The following is a 22,131-nucleotide window of genomic DNA, read 5'->3' as shown; positions in this document are numbered from 1 at the left end:
ATGTCAGCACCAGAATCAGTTTTCCCATATAAATATTTCGAGTGCACAAACCAAAGGCTAAAGCAACAATTGTCACTTTACACTCATCATACTTTACCAGAATAATACAAGGCACATTTAAATTTAGATGTTTGAGTTTAAGATTTTAGAAAGATATAAATATAAAATAGTTCTGACTTCCTAGTACAATATCATAACTTGCACCTTTTTTTCTTTTCCTTTCTTTTGCCTGAGCAGATCTGAAAGTGTCTTGGTACAGCAAAGAGAAGGAGATCAAGCCATCACGGTTTTTTAGAATGACTCAGTTTGAAGACACCTACCAGCTAGAGATTGCTGAAGCTTACCCAGAGGACGAAGGAATCTATACCTTTGTGGCGAGTAATTCTGTAGGCCAAGTGACCAGCACTGCTACCTTGAAGTTAGAAGGTACACTGTGCAATTAAAGAAGTTGTCTTGCTCAGGTCATGTTCCAATAATCATCTTAATATACACTGATATTTATATGTGAGTTGTTGTCTGTCATGTTGTCTTTTAATTCAATTAATTGCTTTCATTTACAATGTCCACAGCATACACTTATGTCTCTAAAATATGTCGTGAACAGAAAAATGTATTTCAAGATTTTTTCATGTTCCATGCCCCCTTTTCATTTACTTCAGTCTTAGAATCTGTCATGCATCAAAGATGGTAAAAACCTTCTTTCTAATGGAAGTTTTTTGTTTACACATTCTTTGATTTGCCTTGTGAAGACAATCTAGTACGAGTTTTTGTATAAAATAAACTACTTTGAAAGTTTTGAAAAACATCTCAAATAGAGGTATGTAACAGGTACTTGGGCAACTGAAAGGAAATACTTTACATTCATAGAAATTGATAAAACATTGATCAAAGTTTTAGAGCAGAAATACTGTTTGGAGAATTTGCTGTTCTATATTGTCCTTGACATTATTTAACCATGAATATTTTGTTTTCTTTTTGCAATAGATTTTATAAATGATGAATGAAAGTAATTCATGCTGTTAAGTTGCAAGTTAGAAAAAAATCTTGAATGAGAGAGAAAATTCATTGTAGTGTAGGGTAAGAAATTAAAAGTTGGCATGCTTCTTTTCAGGATTTAAAAAGGTTGAAGAAGTTACATCAGAGTCCCCTTGGCATGTTTCTTCATCTGTTTCACTTAAGGAGGAATCTGTTGGCCAAAGGCCCACCTTTATCCAGCCTATTTCAAGCTGCAGGGTATGCAGCGGGGAATCAGTCAGATTTCAAGCTAGAGTCTCTGGCAGGCCCAAACCAAAAATCCAGTGGTTTCATAATCAACAACTCATGTTGCCAAAAAAAGACTTAGTTTTCCACTTTGATGAGTCTACAGGCACAGCTATACTCATAATAGTAGATGCTTTCTTAGAGCATGCTGGCCAATACTCTTGCAATGCAAGAAATAGTGCTGGAGAAACAACTTGTACAGCTACACTTACAGTGACTGCAGAAGGTAAAGCCCCATTTTTACTTCAAAGGGATTCAATTTGTTGCATACCACACTATGCTGTTACTAATTTTTTCCTTGTTTCACACCTTTTCATTCCCACCTAACTTTAATAGTACCCTCAGTACCTCAGTAACCCAGCCACTCTCATTTCTCATTTATTGTCTTTTAAGCTGTAACATTTGGAAATTTTCAAGTTTGTATCTCAATATAGGTCAAACAATAGAAATGTTTAATGAAGAAATAGAAATAATAGAAATGTTAATTCAGGATTTTAAAACAAATGATTTAGTGATCTTTACAGCAGTGACTGAGGTATTTTGCACTATTCTGTACGAAAAAAAAAAAAAAAGATAAAAAAGAAAATACCTACTTTAAAAGTACCATAAGTTTCCAATACTAAAATGGACCACTTTAGTGAAAGAGAAGACAAGCACCAACTGAGCATCAACTGCATGACTAGCTTAGGCATCACTTGTCATTCATACATGTGAATGGATAACTTCTGTGTCAACAGAGTAGTATGTCTGGCATGCTCTGTTTTCAAATGAAGATCATTCATTTTCATCCTCCATGCTGTTTGATTTTGTACAGAGCATGGCCCAGTAAAGTTCTATAGATACTAATGTTGTTGTTTTTGTTACTTGATTACACAGTGCAAGCCCTAGATAGGCAAAGTTCTGGGAAAGATGTAAAAGAGTCTATCCGGTCACAGGCTATATCAGAACTTCATGTTTCTCCTTTCACAAAGAAGAACATTGAAACTTATCAAAAAGAATTTAAATCAGTGCAACAACCACCACAGGAATTACATGTACAGGTTTTTGAAACTGTATCAGAAAGTTTGACCATGAAGGCTACATCAATTGAAGAAATTAAAGCAGTGCACACATCAGTCCTCTCCCAAACATCTCAGAGCACCAAAATCTCTATGACGACCTCTCAGGAAAAGAAAGATGTCCCTCCAAAGATGCTCTTGCAACTCAGAGACCTAACTGTGAAATGTGGTGACACTGCTCAGTTCATATGTGCTTTAGAAAATGAATTCTTTGACTTTCTTTGGGCCCATGAAGGTGAAAAGATAGAATTATCTGAAAAATTGAAGATATCACAAAATGGAAATGTTCTTCTGCTCACAATCCTAAATGCCCAGCTGACAGATCAAGGACTGTACAGTTGTACTGTGTATAATGACTATGGAGGGACAACAACTTCTGCAATACTAACAGTCAAAGGTGGTTATCTGACTTTTAACATTATCACTTACTTTTTGCAGCTTCATTATAACTGCCTAGAGCTCACTCATATTACCTCTATGATCAGTATTTAATTGAGAAAGCTCTAGCAATAATTCTCTGGGTTTTTTCCTCCACATTTACAGCTCTATTTATAAGTGACATGAGCAGTATTGGGAAGTTGGTACTGTAACTTTGTGCTTCTTCCCAAAATGTCACAGATGTCTCAGGCTTTTTATTCCTCATATCCTTTGTGATATGCAGTGAGATGTAAAGCAAAACAGGCTTGCAGGAATTTTTATATTTTGTTAATTCCTGAAGCAAGAGTTTCAGGAAGAAAAGAATGCCAGAATGAAATTTTGAATTAGGTACCAGGTCATTGCAAACTCCAGAATGTTTCCAACAAATCCAAGATTGCAATTCCAAAGCTAGCAATATAAGTTAATGTTCTTTAAAGGATTAATGGGTACAAGTATTGCATTACTGCAATAATGAACTGTCCTCTACCTTTCACCCTTCCAAACATATAAGTTTTTACTTTTTGCTTAAACTCTTTCTATCTCTTCCTGACATCCATGTATTAAAATCTTAGTAGTGTTACCACTAGTGAAGACCCAAAAATGTATTATCACCACAGGTGATAGTATTTCTGATGAGTTCAAAGGAATCAAGACCAGAAAATTAAGATGAATAATGAGAAAGGCATTGACCTTGTTGTTTTGGCTCTTAATTATTGAAATTTCTTTCTTCACTATAGAGCTGTCAAAAGCATTTTACATAATCTGCTGCAACATTCCAAATTAAGGCTCTAAATTGGAAACAAAGATGTGGGTTTTTTTTCAGTCATTGTGGATCAAGACTTGGTCACGTGAAAGACCCACAGACTTAACTGGTACCTAGAATTAGCCTAACAGGAATAGAGCTCTTAAATGTGCACTCATGTTTAATAGCACTGTTTTAGCACTAATCTACAGCATATTTTGTCAATACTAATTACTGGGTTTTCTCCCCATAAGTATAAGGATTTTTTTTAATTCCTGCAAAACATTTGACCTAATCCTTTTCCTAACTTTATTCTTACCTAGCAAAAGAAGCACAAGCCAAAGCAGTAACAAAAATTACTCTTGAATCAGATACTAAAAGCTTTAAAGCAGCCAAAGATTGTCAGTTTAAAGCATCTGAAGTTAAGCAAGAATCTTCAAAGAAAACCTCCAGCTTGTTTATATCTACATCCCAAAGACCACATGAAACTGAGAAGCAAAGAAACAGAGTTTACTATCCTGATGTTGTGCCCTGTGAAGACATCACAGAAACTGATGCCAAAGCACCAGAGTTTCTTGAAACTCTGCCTTCAGAAACTACTGTAAAAGAAGGAGATGATGTGTTTCTCTTTTGCATAATGAAAGGTGTGCCTACACCTTGCATAGTCTGGCTGTGCAACCAGCTTATAGTTGAGGAATCTGCACTGTGTTCCATAAAACATGATGGGCCACTGTGCAGTTTAAGATTGTTGAAAGTTGGTCAGGACCACGAGGGTATATACAAGTGCAGAATAGTTAACCCTGCAGGACAAGCCGAGTGCAGCACCCATCTGAAAGTGACAGGTTGGCAACTGCATGTTCCTTCCAAGTATCAATTCCTCATGCATAGCATCATAATTGCATTCCACTATATTCATTCTCTAGGAGATGATAAAGAACGAGAAGTATCTCATTAGTCTGTGGATTGTTGAGTGTTTTCTTCAGGGATTTACAGCATGATAAAGGCATGTTGTTTTAGAAACTCCCCCACCCTGCAAAAAGAAAGCAAATCTTATAGAAAAATGTACATTGCAAACAAGTTTGAAAATATTTGATTATTCTCAAAATTTATCAAGTGTTTAAATTGTTTGGCATGCATTTATGTGTGTGTATGTACATGTGGATTTATGTCTATTTGCAAAACAGATTGGATGTTTTTACTACATACTATATAAAGTGTTGATTGGCACATTTAACAACTATAGCTCAAAAATCTTTGTCTTTTTTTATTCTAGCTGCTGAAAAAATTGTTCATGAGAAGCTAGAGGAAGAGGTTGAAATGGAAGTGAAAGGTACAATCACCAATGAGAATAATTAGTACCAGTAATTATTGATGTTGTGAAATGATTTTATCAGCTTCCATGAAGTGTCTGATGGGGAAAGACATACTTTAAAGCATATTGGAACAGGTTGCATGTTTGTTTTGATATGCGAAGGGTTACCTGCATTATAAAGTTATTTAAGTTTTAAAATATGTTTAAAACTTCAAATCTATAATTGTGCAGCCATATTTTTAACTTTTACTTCATGCTTTGCAGCTGTTCACAGAGCTCTTATATGTTAAATTCCCTTTTGAATGCATGGAATAGTTTACTTGAGAAGGAAGTTATAGAAATCTTAATTGTATTACTTTTAAACAAGTTAGCAACCTAACATTAATTGATTCAATGGACACTATTGGATGGATAGATGAAATATACTAGACAGCATTTGTTGTTTAGGATATGTGAAAGCTACACATTCCCATTGATTCCTTGCACTTTTTTTACATACATTAATTCATCATTATACATCTCTTACCCTGGCTTGCAGATAGCATACGTGGTTCATGTTGCTTGCTTTTTCCCCCCGTGCATAACACTGTGAAGTTAGTGGCTGTATTAGTTCGAATAAACGCCTTCTCATTTCATGTTACTTACTTTTAAAAAAAAATATATTTCAAACTATTTTTCTTCAATTGTTTGAACATAACTACAAACAGAGGGGTCAGAAAGGGCGTTTATTCTACTGTCTGCAAGTCAGGTAAGATTTTCTTCTTTGCCACCCAAAGACACACAGCTTTTCCAGGCAACAAAAACATACACACAGAAGAACATGTTATTTTGAAATTCTTTTTTTGCTTGTTCAAGAAGAAATTTCCTCAGTCTGAAGAAAGAACAGACAACGACCGATTTTCGTGTCAATCTTTAAAACAGAGCAAGGCGTTGCGTTTATTCGAACAAATATGGTGAGTGAATTACTTTTTTTTCCTGGGTGTGTGATGAAATCTGTTGCATGCCCATTTTTTATTTTTATATTCATATATTTGTACTTTTTTACAACCAGGTGGTAGGCAGAGCGTGACATGTGGTAACCCAGTCTCATTCTCTTGCAGAGCAGCACAGCGTGGTGGACTTCGAGGGACGCGGCACAGCGTCGCTGCTGGCTTGCCCCCAGAACCGTAAACCCATCTTCACACAGGGACTGAAGTGTAGGTCTGTCTTGGAGGGGGACCCCGCATTCTTCCTGTGCAAGCTGGTGGCATGCCCAGCACCACACATGGCCTGGTTCCACAACAACCGGCCCGTCCTCCAGGACTGCCGCAAGGTGATTCGCACCGAGAGCACGGAGCACACGCACTGCGCCAGCCTGGAGCTGCGGGACGTGCGGGAGCGCGACGCGGGCAGCTACAGGGTATTTGCCATTAACAGTGAGGGCTCAGCCGAGTCCACTGCCTCACTGCTGGTGGCTCGCAGAGGGGAGCGGCGGGGCTCGGGTCTCGCCGGGAAGGCAGAGTGGACGCGGCAGAGCTGGGAGTGCCTGCTGCAGCAGCGGCGGGAGGACCGGCTGCGGGTGGTGCTCCGCTGCACTGGCTCACCCTTCGACAAGGGGCAGGAGGCTGAGCCCGGGCACCTCTCGCCGGCCCGGGCCATGGTACGGACCATCCGCTTCCAGAGCCTGCCGCTGGCTGGGCCCTGCCGCCCAGGGCTGGCGCACGGCAGGGAGCACAGGGGCACAGTGGCTAATGCTGAGGAGCTGCTGGATGAGGAGACTCGCTGGAAGCTGCAGAAGCTGCGGGAAGCAAAGAGGGCGGCACTGAAAAAGAAGCAGGAATCCCTCATGTCCGCGCCCCGGGAGGGCCCTCCTGGGAAGCCGAGCCCACTTAAGGTGGCTGCTAAAATGGTTGGCTCCAAGCCCCTCACAGTGCAGGTAGTGAAGCAATACTCTAGGCCCAAGGCCCTGGGGGAGAGATGGCAGGTGCAAGGTGGGCTCCTGGAGCCCTGCCCACCCCTCTTTGTACAGCAGATCAAGCCGCAGGAAACTGTTGAGGGGCAAAGATGCACTTTCTCCTGCCTCTTCCATGGCCGCCCACAGCCCACCGTCACTTGGTACAACAACGACAAGCCCGTGGGGCGCATCCAGGGCACTGCTGTTCACACCACCGGGTGCTGCTCCACACTGACCTTCCCATCTGTGCTCCCACAGCACGGTGGCACTGTCACCTGTGTGATCTTCAACCCACTGGGCACGGTCAGCAGCTCAGCTGGACTCCATGTGAGGCAGCAAATGCCAGCCTATAAGTACATGAAGAAGGAAAAGGAGGAAATGAAAGTGAAGGAGAGGAAAGAGGAGGAAAAGATGAAGGAGGAAGAATGGGGGAAAGAGAAGAAGGAAGAGGAGAAAGTAAAGGAGGAGGTGGAAGAAGTTGGTCTGGCCTTTGCAGCAGAGAAGGGACTGCCAAATGCAGTTCCAGACTCAGACTTGCTGTCGTTGCCTGTGGAAATCAAAATCACTGCCCCCACTCCAACGCCAGAGCAAGACACAGAGATGAAGGAGACCCCACGACTCTCTCCAGAGCGGGCTGCTTCCACCATAAGGCACAAATTTAAGTTTTCATTTGACATGGGAAATGAACCACCCCAAATTGTGACAGAAGCCCCAGCAAATATTCATTGCCATGAAGGAGAGGAAGTGGTGCTGGAGTGTGCTGTGTCTGGACAGCCCCCACCAGTTGTGGGCTGGTCCTTGAATGGCCAGAGCCTGTCTCCTAGTGGGAGACTGAGGTTTGAAGAAGGCAAGAATGGCATGTACCGCTTACACCTTCAAGAAGTCTCAGTCACAGACGCTGGGAGGTATTGTTGTGTGGCCACAAACGTGGCTGGAACAGCACAGACTGCCTCTGAGCTGACAGTGCAGCCCAGGGCACCCAAGCTGTATAACACGGGTAGAGGCACTGAGGAACTGCCTTCCATGGACCATGTTCTGCACCTCCAAGGCCTCAGCATACTTGGGAAGAATGAAGAGGAACAAATTGCATGTCCCAAGGAGGAGGAAGCTCACCTACCTTGGTCCCTGAGGTTGTCTCCACCTCCTGGTGAGCAGTTGGAAGATTGTGAGGAGCCACCTCACATCAGGGAAAGTGAGATGGAGGAAACAATGGTTCTGGATATCACAGAAGTTTATGCAAGGCGAGAAATGGGCAATGCAGAAGAACGGGTGAGTTGTACAGATGGTATTTCTGAAATGAGGCAGCACAGGGGAAAAGCTGTCTCTGAGGAACACAGCTTTGGAATTGATACCACTGAATTGCACCCTACCATATCCAGGGAAGGATGTGAACTGGTGGCCAAGGACTCAGGTCACTTCTCTGAGGAGCTGGAGCCTGAAGAAGGCAAGGTGCTACCACATACAGATACTCTGTCCTGGGACATCTTGAAGTCACCATTTATGGAAATGCAAGGGCAAACATGTCCCCCTGAGCAGTCTGCTCTGGCAGGGGAATGTAAGGATTTATCATTTATGGAGGTGCAAGGGCAAACACGTGCCTCTGAGCCGTCTGCTGTGGCAGGGGAGTGGAAGGATTTATCATTTATGGAAGCACAAGAACAAACATATGCCCCTGCGCAGTTTGCTCTGGCCAGAGAAGGTAAGGATTTATCATTTATGGAAGAGCAAGAACAAACACATGCTCCTGAGCAGTTTGCTCTGACCAGAGAAGGTAAGAATTTATCATTTATGGAAGAGCAAGAACAAACACATGCCCATGAGCAGTCTGCTCTGGCAGGGGAGTGTAAGGATTCATTGTTTATGGAAGAGCAAGGGCAAGCACGTGCCCCTGAGCAGTCTGCTTTGGCAGGGGAGTGTAAGGTTTCACAATTTTTCATTCCTGTATCACCTGTGGTGCAGGACAGAAGTGATGTCTGCACAGAGTGTGATGCCCCTGCCTGGGAGGCAGTGACTCCTGATGTGCCTCTTGTGGAAGAGCCAAGTGTGCCCCACCTGCAGGACCACATTGCAAGCACCCCCACAAAGGAGGAGCTTGGTTTTTATGAATTCTATGCAGGAGAGCAACAGGAGGAACTGGACAAGGAACAAGAGACATCAGTTACAATTGAACAGGACATTAAAGCTGATGATAATCTTTGTAAAGAAGTGATTGCTGATGGTGATGCCACACACTGGGAAATGCAAAGTGACAGGCAAATGCTGCAAAAAATGGAGTCTGATGCATGCAGGCCTTCCTTGGATCTAATCCCCACTCCTCCTGGCATAGAAAACTCAGGTCAGGTTTTTACTGAGGAAGTTGAAGTTCATCTGGAAGAAGGGCATTTCAGAGAGCAGGTGTTGCCACCTGAGCCTAACACTGAGATAGTGTTTGATCTGAAGAAGTTTGCAGAGTCTTTCCCGGCTGAAGAGACTGTGTACACAGAAAAGGCACAAACCCCCATAGCACTGGAAAGTGTGGAGATCATCACCGGGATCATCTCCCCTGTGCACCAGTGCGATGCGCATGAGGAAGAGATGTCTCTGAGTGAGGAGCTGCGTCAGAGCTACAGGATGCAGCATGAGGAGGTTGATGCCCAGGAAGAGGAACAGCCAAGAGAAATCACAACAGCTGATTTGCAAACTCCTAATGGGGACCTTGGCAGTGTCATGATATCTGCTGAAGAGGGACATTCTGCTGAAGAAGTTCAGGAGTCAAAGGTGAGTGTCTGTAGAGAGGACTCACTTCAGGAAAAAATGAATGAATTTCTAGTGGAGCCCACACCAGGTTTCCAAAGAGAAGTACAAGAAACACATGTTTGGGAAAGTGGGGAACGACTGGAGACCGCAGACTCCCAGAGTGACAGCTTCATTATGGACTTGAAAAAAGCTGCACATGAAAAGAAACCCCAGGCTGGGCACCAGGCTGAGGAAGATGATGCTCCTGGGACAGAAAAGGTCTTTGAGCCAGGGATGGGCAGCTTCACCTGTGAGATGGAAAACACAGATTCCCCTGAGGAGGTGCTCAGAGACATCCAACAGGAACCAAACACAACCAAGGGCTTCTCTTTCGGGAAACTCATACTTGGGTTAGTAATGGATGATCCTGTGGCACAAAAGGAGCAAAGGAAGGAGTCTTGGGACAAGAAGAGGACTCCCACTGATGAAGCCTCTGAGAATAGCCTGGGTGGAGAAGAAATATGGGAGGATACTTCTGCAGGTCCAGAGCCCAGTGCTGTTCAAATCTCAGAGCTGGAGCCTGATTTGTCCCTGGCCAATTATTTAAGATCCACCGGGATATATGAAACTCCAAGTCTCAAAGGCACAGTTCAGAAGGAGCAGCAAGAAACTATAACTTCGCTGGAAGTGGAGGAGGTTACTTTCAGCATGGTTTATGATTATTACAACAACCATCAGGAGCTTGCCCGGCCCTTCTCTCCTGAGTCAGAAATGTCTATAGAGCTGGAGAGTGGGAGCAGAGAGGAGTCACCTGATTCAGACCGCTTCTACACACCTCCCTCCTCTGTGGAAATCTTTGAAACTGCTTCATCAGCATCCTACCACACGCCGCTCAGCTCACCCGAGCGCTACTCCACACCATCTGAGGGCTCAGGGTACAGCACGCCACCTGAGCGCTACTCCACACCGTCCGAAGGCTCAGTGTACAGCATGGCTCCTGAGCACTACTCCACACCTTTTGAGAGTTCAAAATGCAACACACCCTCAGAGCAGTATTTCACACCCTTTGAGGGACCCTACTCTGCATCAGGGGACAGCACGCCACCAGAACGCTACCGGACACCCACTGGGGAGTACATGGATGCCCTGACCATACTGCCCTTCTGTGAAAGGAGGCATCAGCCTCCAGACCAGCCCCAGGCAAATGGGTTTATGACCCCCTGTGAAGCCCTGGAGCCGTCAGGCAGGGACAGGCCACCAGCATTCCTCAAGGCATTGAGCAGGAGGAGGTTGTATGAGGGCAGCACATTGACATTTGTGGTTGAGGTGGTGGGTGTGCCCAAGCCAGGAGTGAAATGGTATCATAATAAGTCTCTGATGGAGCTGGATGAGAGAGTGCAAATAGAGAAGGATGGGAACAAATATGTTCTGGAAATCACTAATGTCCAGAAAGCTGATGAAGGACAGTATCTGTGCCATGCAGTGAACATTGTTGGGGAAGCTAAAAGTATTGCAGAGGTAGAAGTTTTGCCTGAAGATGGACGTTCGCTGGCACTGCCACCCCCTGTCACCCACCAGCATGTTATACACTTTGACATGGAGCAAAGCACATCTTCAAGGTCCCCTTCCCCACAGGAAATCCTCCTGGAAGTGGAGCTTGATGAAAATGAAGTGAAAGAGTTTGAGAAGCAGGTCAAAATCATAACCAGTCCTGAGTTTAGCCCAGACAAGAAGAGCATGGTGGTTTCCCTAGATGTACTTCCACTTGCCTTGTTAGAACAAGCTGCAGGCTTGGCAGCAGGAGAGAATGAGGATATAAAGATTGATTTTCAAGTAACGGAAATGCCTCCGCGCTTTGCTGTGCCCATTACAGATATCAAGGTGACAGAAGGCTTGGATGCAGTTTTTGAGTGTGTTGTAACAGGCACTCCTCTCCCAGTAGTTCAGTGGTACAGAGGTGACATGTGTGTGACACCTGGCACAGGGAAGTATGTGGTGAGTCAGAAGGAGGGACTTCACAGTCTGAAGGTCCAGACTGTAGGATCTTCTGATAGTGGCTTGTATTGCTGTCAGGCAAGGAATAGGCTGGGAGAAGCAACGTGCAAAGGCTCCCTTGTGGTCATGGCTCAGCAGGAAGCAAATGCAGCAAGCAGTGAGACAGTCACAGGCTGTGAACCACACAGTTCCCAGAAGTGTGACTTACTTTTAAGCAAGACTGTGAGCCCAGGTGACCAGTCAGAAATAGAGCTGGAATTTGAGTTTGAGCCGCACAGAGATGACTCAGAAAAAGCGATCCAACTGCTAGCAGTGACTCAAGAAGAGCAGGAAGTGGAAGGGGAAAAGCATGTCAACATTAGTTTTGATGTGTTTGCAGAGCCATCCGAAGAGGAACGGGTTGAGTTTAGGGCAGAGGACTCGGAGAGCTGCAGTTTTGAGTTCCAGGTCACAGAAGCTCCTCCCAGATTTGTGAGGCTTATTTCTGACTACAGTACATTTGTAGGTGCCTCAGTATGCTTCCAGTGTCTTGTGAGTGGTTCTCCCCGTCCAAGTGTCTGCTGGTACAAGGATGGGGTGTTGTTGGAAGGGGATAGGTACTGTGCGCAGGAAGAGCAGAACGGCTTGCACAGTCTTACTATTGAAGACCTGATGCAAAGTGACAGTGGGCAGTACAAATGTGTAGCTGCTAACAGGGCAGGAACTGCTGAGACTTCTGCTGTGTTAACATTATACTAAATTTCCATAATTTATTTCAGAGTCTGTCTTGAAATACTAAGTGTTTTCATGGTGTTGTTCACTGCAGGTAAAAATGCAGCACTCATTTTAGGGGCATTGTTTTCATCTCTTTAAGGATGAAAACCACTCTGTGGGCATATTTGTGTTTCACTTAGATTTGCCTTCTTTGGGGAATTTAAGTGGGATTTAATCCATGCATAGATTTTGTGCACACTTTCTGCACTGAGGGATATTTCAGGCTCGGTCTGCGCTCTTTGCTCATTCTTGTAAAGATATTTTAATTGACCCTCATTTGCGTAGGACTGATTTTTTTGTATCATGTACATATACCTATGTGTCTGCAACAGTGCAATCACTATTGTTTTATGTGGGCTAGAAATCACCTGACAATGTAGACACTACCTTTTTCTTGTAACCTAGAGGTATGGAACACTAACGTATGCTTGCTGTTTAGTTTGGGTATAGTTCTGCTAAAGAACTCCTTAAATTGTTATTCCCTCTTCTCACAATGTTGTGTCAGAACATGATTCAAATCCTGTTTACGGTTTCTATCACTGCAAAATTCCTACATCTATGGGCCTCTTTCTGCTGACTCATGGAATTAAATGCCTTGTTTAAGTCAATGAAATTATGCTGTTGCAAAGAAAAGCAGAGCAATGGGAAGAAAAATAAAAAAATTGCATTAGTAGAGACTGGACAGGATTTTCTTCTCTATTACCAAGTAATAAATATGAAAGCATATTTTGTACTGTATTTTTAGGAGTTAAAGGGAAGGGAGAAAGGGAGCATAATAATAAAAAATCAATTATATTAGTGTAAATTCATTAAAATAATTTTGGTTGTCCCTGTATTCCAGTGTCATTAGTGAAAAATGCATAGTAGTAAAAAAGTAAGATACTTTTATGCGGTATTCTTGTTTCACATTAGAACCACATCTCTACGTATTCCTTTTTTATTTCTCTTTTTATTATTAAGAACATTTAAGTGTGCTATGTATTGAGATGACCAGAAATAAGGGGAATGTATTCAGTTGTTATGTGTGGCATTTTCTCAGCACAGAGAATTTTTACATAAATGTTCTCAATGTGAATATGTATTTTTATATTTAAAGTAATGCTAATATTTAGGAAGAATCAGCAGTAGCTGACATAATTAAATCAGAATTAAATCTATCTTACATAAACAATGATAAACTGATTAAGAAAATCTGTTAAACAGAGAAAAGTTATTAATTAATGTTTCTCAGAAACTAAATTACTCTCTAACGCACATACAAGCTTTCCAGTCACCTATATGTCAAGGTGAGACCTTGAGTTCAAGATCCCTAAGCAAAAATTAGTTTTACTTAATTTACCTGTTAATGAGATTCTTCCAGTTATTTACAAATTGTTCTCAGTTGCCTTGCAAACAGCTTTAAGCAGAGTGGTGATTTTAAGGATAAAACCTATTCCTATAGTATGTTCAGTTATGTTCATACAATTTCTTATTTCTGAGTTTGATGTGTCCTCACAGTGAGACCACCATGTCTCAAAAAATCTGTTATTTTCTAAGACTATCCCATCACTCAGCTGGAACAGTAATTTTTGTTCAAAAGATTCACCTTGTCCAATCTTGTTGTCTGATATGAATTCAAGGCCTGAGTAGCAAGTTCTAATGACCCAGTACCCAGGTGAAATGACTGAAATGTTTAGGCTAGTGCAAACTTGTCACTTCAGTGTCTTCTCAGTCATAACCCCTTGATAAATATTTAAGATTTATTTGTTAAAAGACAGAGCTAATTGTGCTTTCTGACAGGTGATGGTGGTAGGAAAGAGAAGCATGACTGTCTGACCCAATGTTGTGCTGGGAAAGAATTACTCCATGATGTGTCCTTAATCCATTCCTTGTGTAGATGTGAGCACTAACTGATTCATTAGACAGCAGAGGTCCTTAGGGAGGTTGGCATGAATTGTTTGATGTTCTATGTCAGCTGTGACATGAGGGGTCTTTTAGTTCCAAAGTCAAAAGGGTCAGAGGCCTTTTGATTAGGTCCTGCGCAATTGTGAAGTGTGTTTATTTTGCATGTAAATCTGAATATTTTTAGCAAAAAGAGGCCCATAACTTAGTTTTGGAGCCATAAGCCACACAGGTCCAAGTTCATATTCACATCTGAAATATGTGGCCAAGCATCTACCCATGTAGTGATGTTTGTGATTTATGTAAATTTATAAGTCTTGGTTTAAGTTTTGTACATTACCCAGGAGCACCTGGTTCACCTAAACTACAATTATTAAATCTGGAGTAGTCCTAGGTTTGAATGAACTTAGTCTGGAGCAACTGGTATAGCTTGACTATCTTTTTTCAAAATTCTGTGATTTCATAGAAATCAAAAGCTCACCATTTTAATTTCAGTTTAATGTTGTCTTCATTTCTAAACAAGTATCTTAGAGAAAGAATTAAATATGTCTATTTGTCCTCAATGTATATTGAATGTTAACATGTATGGTTAATTTGTGAAATAAACATGAAATTATTTAAGTCCATTGCTTCTTGCACTTTATTAATTTTACAGACATATCTAAAATATGAAGAAATATCTGTATAGTTCTTCTCTCATAAATATCCAGGAACACACAAAAATGCATTAATTTTTGCCATGCTCCTGTGTATAAAGCATTCTTCTTTGTTAACATGGGTTTCACTCTGCAATTTATTTATTTATTTATTTATTTATTATATTGGCCCAATTCTGCCACCCATTCTCAAATTTACTTGCACAATTTATTACTGTTTTAACAAGGTTGATAAGTAACACTGAAGGATTGCTTTAATAGTTTTTTTTACTTAAGCGTTTCTTCTCTGCAGTTAATCATTGCTTGAACTGTGCTATGTCATTTATGTCTTTTGTAGCAAGACTAATAATTACTAATAATTACTAAAACCAGTGAGAAAGAATTGGGTGACAGTCTGTTCTTTTTTATATTTGTTGTTGGAGTGCAGCAAAAATTCTTATCTCTCAAAAAGTTTTAAAATTGAAGACACTGTAATTGAGAAGCTTATCAAGGTTCACCATTACAGTGCCTAGAGACATGAATCCACTCATACTTTTATTTTTTCTTTTAAGCTCATATCTTTCCAGCATCAAATACTCTGGGTCTTGACTGAGCAGACTTGACTCAGTGAGGACAACTACATTTGATTTCCAAAGGTTTTCCTTTCACCATGCTTTTCATTAATTGTTCCATTCCTGGAAATTTCTGATGTTTCTGTTGTCAAATATCTGCAGAGATGTTCTTTACCTCTGCTTCCTCTAATTTTGAAACTACTATTGAGTTAGTTGTCCAATGCATATATCTATTATTTCACAAAGGCAAGAAAACAAGTCTTAAAAGTCTGTTCTCTTTTTCTCTGACATTGTGGGAGTTTTAATATCCTGTATCTTGACAAGGAGGAGTTCGAAAGCAGAGATTTAAATCAATTATATTAAATCAATGGTTTAAACTTGTGATGTTTGTAATAATGATGCTGTAAAGTTAAGGGTGTAATGACAAAACCAGGACAAAGCTGGTAGAGGTAGAGGTAATCTTTTGGTGTGCTAGACAAAAGATAGAGTTTAAAGAGATGAACTTTGCATCAGAAGAAAGGTTAGTGTGCTGAAAAGATTGTGGGTTTGTTGGTTGGTTTGGGGGATGGGGATGGGGACACAATCCTAATTGTGTCATTCTGATTTTTTTTGTGGGTGTTTTGAATTAAATCAGGGTCTTAGCACTATTCTGCTGTACTTGTTTGAATAGGTGTACATACAAATACGTATGGCACGTTCCAGTTTAATTATATCTGTGAAATGCATCAATGTTGCTTGTTACTTGCACAGTGCACTCTGGAGGAGTATGCCTAACTCATACTGTGATGTCAGGTTTAAAGACACACCCATCCTGATCAAGATAGGAAATTCTTAAGCAACCTGACAATACAGCATGTCTTACTAAGGTGTGGCATCAAGGGGACAACACAGACCTCCTGTTCATTGCTAGCTGCTGTATAGTATTAACAAAGCCTCCAGCTACAGAAAAATAGTTGCCCTAACACTGTGTATTTCTATCTATGAGTGTTCTCATAAATATTCTAGTAAAACTAAACAATTTTTTTCCATACAGACATCACTAGGTCTCTTATTGTCTCTTCTGAGGAAGGAAGAAATGAAGGCTACAGCAGCGGCCTTCAGTTGCCTGATAGAGAGAAAACACTTGAATTTGAGCTTGGAAAACCAGTTTATTTCAGCAAAGCAAAGATGAAAATTGAGGACGAAGGCAAAGCCCCTGTTTTCCTCAAACAGATCTCAGATGTTGAAGTCTGGCAGGGAGATGTAGCTAGGCTCTCTGTTACTGTTACTGGCAGCCCCACACCCAAAATCCAGTGGTTTTTCAACAGTACAAAGCTAACCCCATGCACGGACTGTAAGTTAGTATTTGCAGGCAATGACCACAGCCTCATCCTCCCGTATGCAGGTGTGCAGGATGAGGGTGAGTATACATGCGTGGCCAGCAATGTACATGGTGAGACCAGCTGCAGCGCCCAGCTCCATGTGCGCCAGAGGAAGCCGGGATTCCCTTGCTTTGCCAGGGAGCCGGACAGCGTGCGGTGTGCACCGGGCTTCACGGCAGTCTTTGAGTACACAGTGGTGGGGAAGCCGTGCCCCGACGTGCTGTGGTCCAAGGGGAGCGAGCAGCTCTTCTCTGATGCGCGTCACGCCATTGCTCACCGCCCTGACGGCTCGGGCTCTCTGACGGTGTGGGACTGCGTGGAGGAGGACACTGGGCTCTACGCGTGCAGGGCTGTGAGTGCCCTGGGTGAGGCCACGTGCTCTGCTGAGCTCCTTGTGCTGCCCGAGGAACGTGTTGTGTGCGGGCAGAGCCAGGCCTTGCAGCACTCTGCACTGGCAGAGGACCAAAGCCCCCTTTTCTACGAGGAGGCTGGTGAGCTTCCTGCAATGGAAGGAGCACTGAGTCTTGAGCCCATGAGGGAGCCTTCAACCCTCCTTCAGCTCCAGATGACCCAGGCAGTATACATGCTGCCCAAGGAGGACATCTTGCCTGGCCTGCCGCCAACCTTTCTGGCAGCACAGAGTGTTGAAGAGATGTTCACCCAGGCAGCCACAGTACAAGAGAGCAGTGAGCTTCTGGCAGAGCCTCTGCAAACCCTCCCTGCTGGCCCCCAGGGCGTGGTGCCTGCAGCAGTGATGGAGACACAACTGCCAGGCTGCCTTGGGATTGTAGCTGCACAGATACTCATGCCCAAAGAGAAAATAATCCCTAAGGCAGCAGAGCAACTGGCTGCTCTGCAGACAGAGGCTTCCCAAACCCTTCTACAAGTGCCAAGCACCACTGAGAGCCATGCCATGGATGGTGATCAAATCCAAATCATTGAGGCCTTTCAGATAGCACAAGGTGAGCTGAAGGCTGAACCCAGGTTTCTCTCTGAATCGGCCTTCACTGGGGGCCAAACTATCCCCCTGGAGAACATTTCTTTCCTGGAAACAGCAAAGGAAGATTTTGCTGCAAGAATACATGAGGGACAGGCTGTGAGATTTCCCTTGCTGCTGGAAGAAAAACAGTCCATGGGGGAAGAACATGTTGATCTTTCGAAAGACAGTGAGCTCACTGCTCTGGTTCCCAAGAGCTGCAGCTTAGACATAAAGTCTCAAATCAGAAATGCACTGAAAGATGCAGTGGTGAGAAAAACCTCTTATTTTCAGAATGGTTGGCTGATAAGGAAGATGTTAAATTACAGGCAATAAACATCACCAAGGAGAATGCACATACCTTGTGCACGTATGTTGTGACCACAGGAAAATGCAGTCCCATAGAAATCCAAGTCTCCTTGGGAGAAGTCAACATTCAGACAGCTGACCAGAAAACAGTTATGAAGGAAGTTTTCTATTCCTTTCTTTGTGAAGACAAATGTTCCCTGACTGGTGAAAAATCCAAAGCATTGCCATTCTCTGCCAGTACATTTCTCTCAGGAAAATCCTGTGATGAAGTCTTTGAGCTGGAGCCCCAGCAGGCTGAAAGGACTATGGAGCCAGAAATACCACTGGAACACCGTTTGTCTGCACAAGTTATCAACACTGTGACTGAGTATGGTCAAATCAAGGATGTGGGTGCAGCTGTAGCCACTGGTGATGCAGCCTCTGCAGATGTTCTTACTATGACACCCACAGAAATACTGAAAATAAAAGAGAGAAGGGAAGAAAAGTGTGGGAAAGAGGTCAGAGAGGGTCTGGAAACTAGAGCTGGAAAGCAAGAGGATGAGCTGGGCAAAGAAAGTTATCCTATCATACACAGCAAACTGGTTGACACTGTTGTGGAGGAAGAGGAGAGTGTCAGGCTGGTGTCTGTCATTACAAATGTCAGAGAGGTGAACTGGTACTTTGAGGGTAAACTGGTCTCTTCAGGCAACAAATTCAAGTGTTTGCAAGATCAGGACACGTACACACTAGTAATAAGCAAAGTGTGCGGGGACATTCACCAAGGAGAGTACATCTGTGAGGCGCTGAATCGAGGTGGAAAAAGAGCAACAGCAGCAAAACTCACAGTTGTTAAAAGAGGTTGGATTATGGGGATAAAATAATCCTTTTAATGCACTGCTCTACTAATGAACCTCCCCTTCTACATGTATCTTTGGACAGAGATACAATATTAATACCATCATGCCACTAATCAGAGGGCCCCCCTCTCTCTGGAATGATGGTCTCCTTTTATCACATTGCAAGGCCTCTCACTTTCATTACCCCAGTCTTTGGTCAGGAACTTTGTTGTTTCAATGCACTAGCATGGTCAGGACAAAGCTGTATCTCAATACCTACCATTTATCCTATTCTTGCCTGAGAAGTGGACCTGCTCCTCCCATTTTTCTCACTGCTGCACCCTGTCTCACTCCTTAGAGTCACTGCACAAATTCACCACCATTTCTCGTTCACACCATAATTTCTCACAACTCCAGGACAGGTTACCATATATTTGTATCCTATTGCTATTGTGCATTGCTATTTCACTTTGTTTTTCCAGTGTCACCAGTTTCCTGATGTGATTATGCACTGTAAGACTGTCTGTCCACTGAGTCTAGTACTGCTTTCTTTTCTTACAGATTTTTTTTTTCTTTTACAGTCACTTTATGTGAATTGCAAGTATGTCACCTTTTTGGGTTTTTTTCAGTCAGTCAATCATTTAATTTCAGAATGTCAGGAGGCAGGGTTTTGAGTTACTGTCTGCTTCTAATTTCAGTTGCACCGATCCTGAGGAGAAGGCTTGAACCCTTGGAAGTGGCTGTAAATCACGTGGCCAAGTTTACCTGTGAGGTAGAGATGGCTCCCAATGTCAAGTTCCAGTGGTACAAAGCTGGACGAGAGATATATGATGGGGACAAATACTCCATTCGCACCTCCAACTACCTCTCCACACTGGAGATCCCAAGGCCTCAAGTTGTTGACTGTGGGGAATATAGCTGTAAGGCTTCCAACCAGCATGGCAGTGTTAGCTCTACGGCTGTTCTAACGGTAACTGGTAAGTACAGACTTTCAAACACTTCTCCTTTTCCATAAAATATCTTGGTGTATTGTAATGCTTTCACTGCTATACTTGCACATGTTTATGGCTCTTGGTTGCCATTATAATACATACATAATTTTAGCAGGCACAAGCATAGAAAAGGAATAACTTTTGAGAATGCTGTTTTTAGGTGCTTTCTGTATGAAGAGAAGGGAATCGGTGTGAAAAAGTTTCTGAGGGAAAGAAAGAAGGGGGAAAAAGAGCAGGAAGAAACAACATGGGATTGCTTTGTGAATACATTCTTGAAGAGGGTTTATTTAACTTCCAAACCACAAAAAAAGAAAAGAAACACATTTAAATCTGATTTCTTGGTGTAATAGTCACTGTGCAATTATGCTAGCACCCTAAATTTATCCTGCAACTATACTTGCGACGTAGGTTATGCAGATCTGCATACCTGAACATCTTTGTGCTGTGGCCAAAGGGGAACTCTGTGACTGGGGAAACAGATCTTCTTAAACAAGAGAAGGTTTAAAGGGTTTAAATTTTCAAACTTTTTGTCTATTGAGAGCTGTACAGCAGGGTTTTTTCTTAAAACAAAAAAAAAAACCCACCATCTTTTGGGTGCTTCTTGTGTGATGATTTTTTTTACTCTGACTTTTCTCTTTCTGGGAGGAGTCCTTATGTGGTCTTTGCTAAGTGCTGGGTGCTAGAGACTAGAAAAAAAGTCCATGAACAGTGAAATGCAAGCAAACTTGCCCTTCTTGAGAGAACAGTGCACAAACATGCACTGGGAATCTTGGGGGAGGAATTTCTGGCTTTTTGTTAATTTTCCTTTAGTTCGTACATTGCTCCAGAGATTCAAAATGCCTTCAAGCTCTGGAGCAATACATAGACTGAAGAAGTACAAAACCAATAGCCAAAATTTATCATCTTTAACACCTCTTGTTTCCTTCACTGCTATTTCCTTTTGCTGAAGAGTGTCCAGTGACAAGCTGGCCTCTCTTGCTCTCTGTCCCTAGCAAATGTGGCTCTGTTCCTCACCTCTTGATAACACTGAACCCCTTTGTTTTGCAGAGGCATTACCACCAACGTTTCTTACCAGACCTGAACCTATTACTACTTTTGTTGGCAAAAGTGCCAAGTTCCTGTGTACTGTTTCGGGCACTCCAGTCATCGACATCACCTGGCAGAAAGATGGAACAACTATTTCACCTTCAGACCACCATAAGATCTCCAAAGTGGAAAATAAACATGTTTTAGAAATTTCCCTTCTTACTGCTAGTGACAGAGGGGTTTACACTTGCAAAGCTTCCAACAAGTTTGGGGCTGATATTTGCCAGACTGAAATGGTCATTATAGACAAGCCCCACTTCATTAAAGATTTGCAGTCAGTACAGTCAGCAGTTAATAAGAAAATACGCCTTGAATGTCAGGTGGATGAAGACAGGAAAGTAACTGTAGTGTGGACAAAGGATGGAAACAAAATCCCTCCAGGCAAAGATTATAAGATTTATTTTGAAGACAAAATAGCCTCGCTTGAGATTCCTTTGGCTAAGCTCAAGGACTCAGGCCACTATGTGTGTACTGCTTCAAATGAGGCAGGAAGCAGCTCCTCTTCTGCCAGCGTCACAGTCAGAGGTAAGATAGCTCTATGTCCCCTTTACCTTTTGTCTTCTTGGGCTCCCCAATTCTTCTTTCACAGGCAAAAGACTTCTTTGGGCTGTAATTACACTGTGAATTCTTCAGACCTGCCACCTGGTCCATTCTTTGTAAAGTCTTTTCCCCTGCTGCCTAACACACTGCACCGTGTGTTACCTGAATATTTCTTTCACCAGAGAAAATCAAGAATTGCTCCTGCCTGCAGGAGAGAGATGGATGAAGAGGGAAAGAACAACCACAGAAGCTACAGCTCAGCAAAGATTATGCTGATCTCTTGTGAAGTTGTATTTTGTTCTTGCTCTGGGAAGCAATATTTCAAAGCTTTGTATTTCAGCTTTCTTTCCTTTCTCTCTTTTCCCTTTCCTTCCCCTTTCCTCTTCCCCTTCTTCCCCTTTTTACCATCTCTTCTCCTCTCTTCACTTTTCTTCCCATTTTCAGAACCACCATCCTTCGTGAAGAAGGTCGATCCATCTTATTTACTGACCCCAGGCGACTCTGCACGTCTTCAGTGCAAAATCAAAGGGTCTCCTGAAATCCAGGTTACTTGGTTCAAGAATAATAAGGAAATCCATGAAAGTAACACGCACAGGATGTCCTTTGTTAATTCTGTGGCTGTCTTAGATATTTTGGAAATGAAAGTTGATGACACTGGGACCTACTCATGTGAAGCTGTCAACGAGGTTGGAAGTGACAGTTGCACCACCGAAGTGGTTGTCAAAGGTCTGTCCTTCTTGTTGCTGCCAGTCACATTCTTGAGAAAAAACTTCCTTTTT

At 42.5% G+C, this 22,131-nt stretch overlaps 1 protein-coding gene across 1 annotated transcript in view; it reads left to right on the top strand.

Annotated features, from left to right (window-relative positions):
• Nucleotides 1–22,131, top strand: part of TTN (titin) — a 240,302-nt gene that overhangs the window by 34,901 nt on the left and 183,270 nt on the right. Inside the window, exons 42-46 of the mRNA XM_058840325.1 lie at nt 238–426; nt 4,751–4,807; nt 19,433–19,711; nt 20,774–21,337; nt 21,797–22,078. Of these exons, the coding sequence (XP_058696308.1) occupies nt 238–426; nt 4,751–4,807; nt 19,433–19,711; nt 20,774–21,337; nt 21,797–22,078 (1,371 nt within the window). The remainder of the gene's footprint in view (nt 1–237; nt 427–4,750; nt 4,808–19,432; nt 19,712–20,773; nt 21,338–21,796; nt 22,079–22,131) is intronic.

The sequence above is a fragment of the Poecile atricapillus genome, chromosome 5 (assembly GCF_030490865.1).
Source record: "Poecile atricapillus isolate bPoeAtr1 chromosome 5, bPoeAtr1.hap1, whole genome shotgun sequence".
NCBI classification, from domain to species: domain Eukaryota; kingdom Metazoa; phylum Chordata; class Aves; order Passeriformes; family Paridae; genus Poecile; species Poecile atricapillus.
The sequence above is the reverse complement of the archived record's forward strand: the minus strand, read 5'-3'. Positions and strand labels throughout refer to the sequence as shown.